General features: G+C 38.3%; 1 protein-coding gene across 3 annotated transcripts in view; it reads left to right on the forward strand.

Moving 5' to 3' along the window:
* CSTF2 (cleavage stimulation factor subunit 2) overlaps positions 1–7,988 on the forward strand; it is a 30,277-nt gene extending 22,289 nt beyond the window's left edge. For all 3 annotated transcript variants that reach the window (XM_053579855.1, XM_053579856.1, XM_053579857.1), the window contains 3 exons: positions 4,125–4,235; positions 4,990–5,115; positions 7,761–7,988. In XM_053579855.1, coding sequence (XP_053435830.1) covers positions 4,125–4,235; positions 4,990–5,112 — 234 coding nt within the window. In that variant the 3' untranslated portion in view covers positions 5,113–5,115; positions 7,761–7,988. The remainder of the gene's footprint in view (positions 1–4,124; positions 4,236–4,989; positions 5,116–7,760) is intronic.
* The last annotated feature ends 2,195 nt before the right edge of the window (positions 7,989–10,183 follow it).

A 10,183-nucleotide genomic window follows, 5' to 3' on the forward strand; every position in this document is an offset into this window, starting at 1 on the left:
CCTTTATTTGGTTCTCTCCCAACTGTGTGTATATGATGGTCTATCATCATCACCACCCTCTTCATCCCCAGTTGTTTGTGGGAAGGTGGTATGGTATATGTGTATCTTCCTCAAGTTTTTATGTGTTGATGCCTTCACTTCCCTCTAGCCCCTCCGCCTTCTTTTTTCTTTCTTCCCTCTTCAATTTGTTTACGTATCTTTCTTTTTCTTCAGAGTCTTTGTTGCCCTCAGTAGAGTACCATTGCATCATAGCTCACAGCAAACTCAAACACATGGGCTCAAGCGATTCTCTTGCCTCAGCCTCCCGAGTAGCTGGGACTATAGGTGCCCACTACAACACCCAGCTATTTTTAGAGATGGGGTCTCACTGTGGCTCAGGCTGGTCTCAAACCTGTGAGCTCAGGCTATCCACCCACCTCGGCCTCCCAAGTGCTGGGATTACAGGTGTGAGCCACCACACCCGGTCCGTTTACACATCTTCCTGTGTGTTTGTGTGTCTGAGTGAGAGAGAGAAAGATAATGTTAGATCTGGAATAGAAATGTCAGTCATCTAGTTCCTTCATTTTATAGGTTTGGAAGCTGAGGCCCAGGAATTCAGGTGACTTGACCAAATTCTCAGAACTAAAAATTGGCAGAGCAAGAAACAACCCACTATTTTTTTCCATTTTACTGCTTTGTCCTGTTACTTGCACATTTATATGTGTAGATATGCCTCTACCTCCTAAAAATGTGATTTTTATTCTGGTATGTGGAGAATAAAACTATATTATCTATTGTTTTTCAAGTACTTTAAGAAAAATATGTTCATGGGCTTTCTATTGTGCCCTGTGTGGTCAGTAGCTTCATAACAGAAATGCACTCATTTTGTCATTGAGGAAATATTTATTGAGCACCTACTATGTACCAAACATAGATCTAAGTACTGGCGTTTGAACAGAGCAAAGCCTCTGCACTTGTGAGGTGAGGCTCACATTTCTAGGTAGGGATACAGATAATAAGTAACTGCATAATGTGCTCATCAAATTCTTCTAATAATTCTCTGGAGAAAAACATTGAAAGTAATGGTTGGAAGACCATTTCTGGATGATGTCTCTCTCCTTTTTCTGTGCTAGTGCCTGAACTCATTAATACTAGATTTATTTGTTTGTTTGTTTTCTTTTTTTGCAGTTCTTGAGTTTTTGGCTGGGGCTGGGTTTGAACCCACCACCTCCAGCATATGGGGCCGGCGCCCTACTCCTTTGAGCCACAGGTGCCGCCCAATTTATATGGTTTTTGTTAATAGATTCTACAAAGCTAAATAGATCCAAGTTGAAAAAAATAAAAACTTTTATCTCTGGTCTTTTTTAAATTAATATATTCACTTACAAGTAAATATATATAACACAATTGTTCATCTATAAAAGAAATACATTAAGAACCTCACTTCAAGCCACACCTCTGTAGTCCCAGTTACTCAAAAAACAAAATCTTTTGAGCCCAAGAGTTTGAGGCTGTAGTGTGCTCTGATCATGCCTGTGCATAGCCACTGCATTTTTGCAAACCAGAAGGGGAATGGCAGGGAATTGAGAAAATAAGTCACACAAGAAACATAGATTGCATAAAAGATAAAGAGATGGGATCAGGTGGGCTAGTGCAGCTGATAACTGCGGCCAGCACCAAACAAGGTTGTGTATGCTAACAATGTTGCAAATCAGCAAGGAAAGCTAGTGTGAATATTTTCATCTTACAAGGTTGAGGGGAAGTAACTGGATAAGTAAATGACATGATTCTTAGTACATGGGGTAAAGATTAACTTTAGGAAGAGAAGGCTATGTGCTTTCAGGCAGAAGATAGAAAAGTACGCAGAAGCTACATGACTTCTGGCAGAGGGAGAAAGGATTATTGTTTTAGGGAGGAGAAGCAGTTGGAGCTCGTTCCTTGAACACACCTTCTGGACAGTGGAGATTCTGCTGTCTCACAGTCTGCACTCCACACTGCACGGTAGCCTGGGCAACATAGTGAGCTCTCCACCTCCCCTTTTTTAAAAAATGAAAGCCTCACTTCCTCTCCTATATCTGTCTCCTATGACCTCTAACTCCTATAAATAATCACTTTTTTTTTTTTTTGTAGAGACAGTCTCACTTTATCACCCTCTGTAGAGCACTGTGAAATCACAGCTCACAGCAACCTCCAACTCCTGGGCTTAGGTGATTCTCTTGCTTCAGCCTCCCGAGTAGCTGGACTACAGGCGCCCACCACAACACCTGTCTATTTTTTTGTTGCAGTTTAGCCGGGGCCAGGCTTGAACCCGCCACTCTCAGTATATGGGGCCAGCTCCCTACCCACTGAGCCACACGCACCGCCCAGTAATCGCTTTCATTAGATATTTTAATGTATCTTTCCAGCAGACATGATTATTCTTTTTCCTCTTTCACCGTTCTGTACCCTGTTTTTGTTTTTGTTTTGTTTTACTTGACAACATGGCCTTAATTCATAATTTTAAATTTGATGTTAAAATTAACTCCATTCCACCCCGTTGGAAACTTGTGGGTAAAAAGTTTATTATTACTAGGGTGATTATATAATTTATCATCTAAAGAAGGACACATTTAAGAGTAAAAAAGAATGCTGTTAATAATTTACTCTAAAGCAAAAGCATAAACTGTCTTAGGCAAACCAAGATGGATGGTCATTCTTACCAGTACTTACCTGCCTGGAACAGGCACGGCTGGAAACTTAAAATGGCCATGATTTCAGTGGTTAGATCATGCAACAGTACCTCAAATTAGTATTGACTAAAGCTTGACAAAGACAATACTAATAGTGTTTCAGATCCATAAGAGCTCATCAACATTAAGACTGGCCTCTGGCTACAGTATTGATAAAGAACAAAATAGTGATAATATTCTAGCAATGTGTACAAAACTGTACAGTGCTTCATCTATCTGGTGTCTTTGGGAAATGAGTTAGTGAGTGAGTTGATTCATGTAAGTGAATGTTCCAGATAATAGAACTGTTCTACCAAGATTTTAAACTATTTTAATGAAAAATTATGTATGATGTATTTTGTGCTTGCTTTCTTAAATAGGATACAAAAAATGATTTTAATAATTTGTGACTATATCATTTAATAGATTTCATTATTATATATGCTTTAATATAAAGCATAATTATCTCCTGTTTGGTTTCTGGTCTCCTTCACTGTCAGGCTGTCACCTGGTTCTTCATATTGCTGTCATGGTACCTGCTCCTAACACTTTATATTTCTATTATGCTTTGCTGCTTCTAATCTGCTGGGGAAGCAGGTAATACATTCATTAACAATTTGTGTTTAATAAGAGAGTACCTAAGCTCTGGGTGAATCCAAGAGCATGAACATAACTCTTAAGTGTAGGGGCCTTCTATTAGTTATGCTCAGTGCTCAGAGTCTTTTTCTTGGGTTCAGGTAGTCTTCCAAAGGGTTGAACTCATTGAAGATCTTAAATACCAGTAAGTATGATATAACTGCACATTATTCTTTTACTCAGGTTAGCCATATTTCTCGATTTGCATTTAACAGAGAGCATCTACTGATAGATTCTCTATGGAAAGCTATAAAAAGCAAATGTTGGGTTAATAGCGGTCTTTTCCCCAGAGGCCTTCCCTTCTCCTTTCTGCCCCTCTGATATGATCCCCTCTGCCTCACTCGTGGGATAGGGCCTTTTGAGACTACTTACCTATGTCTGATTGAACTAGGGGTAGGCAGGAGCCTTGTGGATATCACTTCCCCAGCAGACAAGCATATGTTTTCTCTAGAATCTGTTGGCTTTCATTTGTGTTTCCACTGAACACTTGTTTCCAGGATGTCCTTGGTGTTCCCTATGCTTATTTGGCTGAATTTTGATTAATTTCATGGTATCCAGTTGTGCTGAGTGATATTTGTTGATAACACTAGAGCTGTTGTGATCAAGTATATCTAACTTGCTTGTTGATCTCTGGCTAATCCTGCCTTCTGCCATTGCTAGCAGTAGAAAATGATTTTCTGTCATTATTTTGCTTTTCTTACTCATATCCTTATAAATAGCATAATTTTTCATATTGCTATTACTGGATTCGGATTACCTATACATCTGGAGTTCCAAAAATCTCCTCTCTTGTGCACATAGGTCCCAGTCATGCAGGGAACAGGCATGCAAGGACCGAGTATGCAGGGTGGAAGCCAGCCTGGTGGCTTTAGTCCTGGGCAGAATCAAGTAACTCCACAGGATCATGAGAAGGTAAGCAACACTGTCTGACTGCTACCACATGCACAAATCTAGTCTTTTTTGATTCCTCTTTTCACAGTTACCATGTGGCGATCCTGGGTCTTCAAAGTCCCTTTGGAGGTGATGTTTACTCTAACTTAGAACTCTTTTATGTTTTTGTTACCTGAAAATTTGTGGATCTGGTCATAAAGTTCTTAAGTGGATGTAAATGGCAGCTTATCCTACATTTCTGACTCATCTGTCAATAGTAGGGATTTTTTTTATGCAGGCCACATTGTGCTGAAAATTCAAACTCCTTTCTTCCTTCCCTTTCTACCTTATCACTTAAAACAATAACAGATCCCCCATGAGTGTATCTTTCTGTTTTTTTATTTGACCATTGTGGGGAGCTCATGTCTGGTGGGAAAGCTAAAACTTGTGAAAAGGAGAGACTTTCAAAACAGGATTAAAAACCTGAAGAATTCCCAGGGCTCAAAGATAGCATCTTAGTCTGCAGGAACTTTGAGTTCATGAAAGTGTCTGTTTTGAATCGACTAATCTTAGGTATTTTAATTTATACTTATTTTTTTCATTGTGCCTTCTCTTGCCAGACTTTTCCTTTTTTTTTTTTTTTTTTTTTTTTGGCCTGCTATTTGTTTTTTGTGTGTGAAATATCCTTTCTTCCATTTTTCTTCATATCCCACTACAGTAGCTTTTTGGACAGAAGCTGGTGGTGTTTTTTTAGCTGCCATCATTAAAACTCACTACCTTTTTTTCCTCTGCACAGGCTGCTTTGATTATGCAGGTTCTACAACTGACTGCAGACCAGATTGCCATGCTGCCTCCTGAGCAAAGGCAAAGTATCCTGATCTTAAAGGAACAAATACAGAAATCCACTGGAGCACCTTGAAAGGTGAGCAGACTTACTCCCACCTGAGTAGGACTGGCTCCTTGTATATTCTGGGTGTGTACTTTCAACCTTAACCAACAAGATTGTTCTCTTTGAGGCCCTTAATCTTCTTAGCTAGACTCTCTTTACCCTTCAGTAAGTCAGCTCCTATAAGGATAAAATAAGGCTATAAACATTGATTGAGTTGTTGAATTGCTTGTAATCTTTTTTTAGCCTTCCTTTCCTAATGTCATAAGTAATATGTGATCAGTTTAACAAATGTAGAAAGTTAAAGCTAAAAACTCCTACTTAATATCATTCCCCAGACAGAACCCCTAAATATAGTTTAGTATGTATCCTTCTAGAATCAGTTGTATTTTTTTACTCCAAATGGTCCCATCAAAATGGAGAAAAATATAAAGCATTTCAGTAAAATGTGTATTTTAGTTTCCTGTATTTGTTTCATAATGAATATTTTGATGTTAAGCTATTACAGCACATAATTTAAGGTCGTAAATGTCCACCATGACCATCAGTTTATTCTGTACATTTTGGAGATTGCCATATACTACAATCTTGATTTTTATTGCTCATAAGTCAGGTAAAAATGATCCAGGTAACCTGTCTCATGATAATCACGTAACTTGATTACACATACATGTATTGGTGTTTACGTTAAAAAAATTTTTTCCCGGGCGGCACCTATGGCTCGGTTGGTAAGGCGCTGGCCCCACATACCACGGGTGGCAGGTTCAAACCCGGCCCTGGCCAAACTGCAACCAAAAAATAGCCGAGTGTTGTGGCGGGTGCCTGTAGTCCCAGCTACTCAGGAGGCTGAGGCAAGAGAATCGCTTAAGCCCAGGAGTTGGAGGTTGCTGTGAGCTGTGTGAGGCCACAGCACTCTACCGAGGGCCATAAAGTGAGACTCTGTCTCTATAAAAAAAAAAAAAAATTTCCCAACATCTTTGTATTTTATAAACAAATTCTTTCTTTCTAAAAACAGTTTAAAATTCACATTATCTCAGTATCAGCTAGAATATCACATTTTGAATCTTTACTGATTACCCCATCCATATTATAATTCCTATCCATATATTTTAATTCATATTTGAAATGTCTTTAAAACATCCAAACTATACATCATTTCCATGTTTAGATTTTTTTTTTTTTTGAGGCAGAGACTCACTTGGTCACCCTTGGTAGAGTGCTGTGACATCATAGCTCACAGCAACCTCAAACTCTTGGGCTCAGGTGATCCTCTTGCCTCAGCCTCCCATGTAGCTGGGACTACAGGCGCCTGCCACAATGCCCGGCTATTTTTTAGAGATGGGTGTCACTCTAGCTCAGGCAATCCACCCACCTTGGCCTCCCAAGTGCTGGTATTACAGGTGTGAGCCACTGCACCCAGTCCCTTATTTAGACTTCAAATGACTAAACATTATAATGGGAAGCTATCATAGATGGATGGCTATCCACACTTTTGGTGTGACCAGTACCTTAACTTTTTATTCCAGATACCCTAAGCATTTTATGTTCTTCAGTAAAAGCATAGACTAATATTCAGAGGAATAGATAAAAATCATCACTCCTTTACTAAATTATGCTAGAGAAGGCATTCCCTACAATGTGAGAAAGTTATTGTTTTTGGATAGTAGAGGTAGAAATATTTCTGAAAGTTTATTCATAATGTATTCTTGATTATGAGATATCTAATTTAAAGCCTTGCACATGAACCACAGGGCACAGTTTCTGTTTTTTTACCTTTTGAAATAATCATAGGCCCATAGGAAGGTGGAAAAATAGTACAAAGAATGTCACATACCCTTCACTCAGCTTTCCTGAATAATGTCTTAAATGGGTGTGGTACTATATCTTTTTGCTCTATAGCATAAAACCAAGAAATTGACATTGGTACATAACTGTTAAATAGAATACAAACTTTATTCAGTTTTCATTTTTTTAAAACCCATAGTAATTTACATGTATACATGCTTGTAGTTTATGCAGTTTATGGGGACAAGATTTTACTGTGTGTCTACTGGAATTTGTGTATACTATGACTAAAGTATTGGCTTTTTTTTTTTTTTTGCAGTTTTTGGCCGGGGCTGGGTTTGAACCCACCACCTCTGATGTATGGGGCTGGCGCCCTACTCCTTCGAGCCACAGGCGCCACCCACTATTGGCTTTTTTTTTTACCTACTTAGTTGTGATCCATCTCTGCCATCACGGTCTAACTTCTATACCATTACCATTAGAGATCAGTGGTTCTCACCCAAGGGCAGTTTTGCCCATAAAGGGACATTTGGCAATGTCTAGAGACGTTTTTGGTTGTCACAACTTCAGGGAATAAGGTACACTACTGGCATTGAATGGAGAGTGATCATAGATGCTGCTAAAAATCCTATAATGCACAGGATGCCTCCACTCCTTCCCCAATGACAAAGAGTACTCAGCCCAAAATGTCAGTAGTGCTGAGGTTGAGAAACCCTGCTGCAAGGGATGGCTGCTTTGACGTGGAAGGAGGAGACAGACACCTTAGAAATCTGTCTTGGTTGTTTGATCTTATGCCTGTCCTCCCTCCCCCAGCCTTTTTTTTTTTTTTCTGATGTTTTTCCTGAAGAAAACTTTGTCTCTACTTCTAATGGCTTTCTCCTAACTTTTTCTTATAGGTTTTCAGAAATACCTGGCAAGAAATCTTGAAATTACTTCCATAACTTTGTTGAAATGCTGAAAAAAGATGACTTCTGCATCCTAACCCTTAAATGACTCAAATCGGTGCCAGGTGGAGGACTCCCATCACCTTCTCTCAGAACAAAATCAGTTCATTTTGTTGTCGTAGTTTGTATATTTTCTGTGACTTGAAATAAACTTTGAACACAATTTTAGTACACTGCAAATTGATACACATGACCTTTTTGCTTTTAAAAAGCTGAACACTAAGGGTGAAACCTTAAATGTGTTTTCTACCCTTACTGCAGTTATTGTACTTTAACGTTATATTACCATAGCCGTTTTTACTTTAGGTTAACCATTCATTCTTGATATTTGAGAATTTTTCAGAAGCAATGTTTTCTGAAACTCGCTTTTTGTTTACTTTGCTTCCAGCCAGAATAATAAGGTTTTGCCCTCTGAAAACGTTCTAGAACTTGAGTCTTCTGAGAAAAAATAGCACGTGCTTTTAGAGCTGTAAAATGGTAAGAAGGCCAACAAAGCAAAGAGCCTAGCACAGCAGTGTGTTTAGAAAAATCCAGATATCAAAATGCATTGTTTGTCAATAGCAGGTCTGAACATGTGTAGTTCAGAGTTAAGACAAAGATTGTGTTAGCACTGGTTTGAATGTGTGTCAACAACATAAGAGACTGTTCTAAAAACTTTCCATTCTAGGTAGTCAACTTTAAAAGTTTAAAGAGCCACTACTTTTTCACATGTTCAAGGTGAAATAAGAACTGAACAGAAATCAAGTGAACAAAATACATTTCATCCTATCTTCTAGGAAATCACTAACCTGCTGCTGTACCCTATAATCAAACTTATTCTGGGAACTTAAAACATAGAAAACCCTGAAGCTTTTACATTCTTCTCAGTTAAAGAGGACCAAATGTAGAGCACATACAGTCGGATTGCCCATTAGGTCTGCTCCTGAATGCTTCCTTGCAGATAGGTATGAACATAATTAGTGCTATTAGCTCTAACCTATGGGTCTTCTTTCCTGGTATTCTCTCTCTCGTAGTGGCATTAAGGGGGGAACATGGTTTCTCTTCATCAGGCCAACCTCAAGAGGTTAAGAGTTGCCTTAATAATTAGTAAAGTTCTACTGGAACTACTTTTGAGCCTATTTATATTCTCAGAATCCTACCCCCTGGGTTAGGATTATAGTCAGGTGAATTAAAAGCCTGGCATAGGCTTAGAGAATGTAATAGCATATTGCTTACATGTCAAGCAAAAGAATGCAAAAATAATCAACTTTATGAGAGACATTGAAATTGAAGGATTTTCTACTCTGATATATAAACATTTATAATAGATATTTGCTGGATATAAGGTTATTTCATACTACAACCTAACAAGAAAATCTCGATCAAAACAGATGGGGAGTTTTCTTGGTATCCTGGTCATCCCCAATTCATCTTGGATGTTGATTATGCATAGAATTATTATTTCATTACCTCTTCTGCCTACCATATGAATATTAAGGCCTTGACATATTCATTTTGGCAGCCAATCTTATCTTGAAGTGATAAGTCAGTATATTTAGACATTCAGTTTAAGAGTGAAGCCTTTTTAGAAACTCATAAATTTCAAGGAACACTAAGATTACAAATCAAGGTCGTTAAATATTATCAGTCAGCAGTTGTATAACAGGGACCATATTTTCAAGGTTCCATTGTGCATTTTCCCAAAGCCTTATTAAACTTAATTTAGCTGAAATCTGGGCACACAAATTGGCAACAGTAGTGGCCCTCCCTACAGAAATACCTGTTTGTTTTTTTCTGGTGTAATAAATAAACTAACAGAATTAGCCACTGTGAGGTCATGACCCACTTTTATTGTGCCCAGACTAATTACTGAAAAACCCGATCTTACCAATTAATTGTTCAAGACATTGATGTTCCTGAATAATTAGAAACAACCATTTGTTCATTCTTGGGCACTTAATGGTAAAAAGTAGGTGTTATAATGCTAATTCAGTAGAAGTGTTCTTATAAATCCGTAAGGAATTGAGTTGACTTCTCTTGGGCACAATGAAGTGTGAGGTTTTCACTCTCTTTGAAGAGCATGGGTCTCCCTTCTTCCTAGTGATTCAATGTGACTACTAACACCCCAGAGCTGGTTGTAGGGGCAGATTGGGTAGATGGTAGAAATGAAAAGCATTTTGGTAGAAAAGGCATTTTGCTTATGTCCTTAGGTGAATGATTATTTAGTGAATAGGTAGGTAGGAGCCCCACAAAAAAATCTATTAAAATTATAAATTATTTTTTAAGCTAGACATTAACCCCCTTAATAAAAGTCACAGTAAAGAACCCCTGTTGAGTTTTTGCAATTATTTTTAACAGAACAATACAAGATGACCACTTAGCTGACTTGCAATTAT

The sequence above is a fragment of the Nycticebus coucang genome, chromosome X (assembly GCF_027406575.1).
Source record: "Nycticebus coucang isolate mNycCou1 chromosome X, mNycCou1.pri, whole genome shotgun sequence".
NCBI lineage: Eukaryota > Metazoa > Chordata > Mammalia > Primates > Lorisidae > Nycticebus > Nycticebus coucang.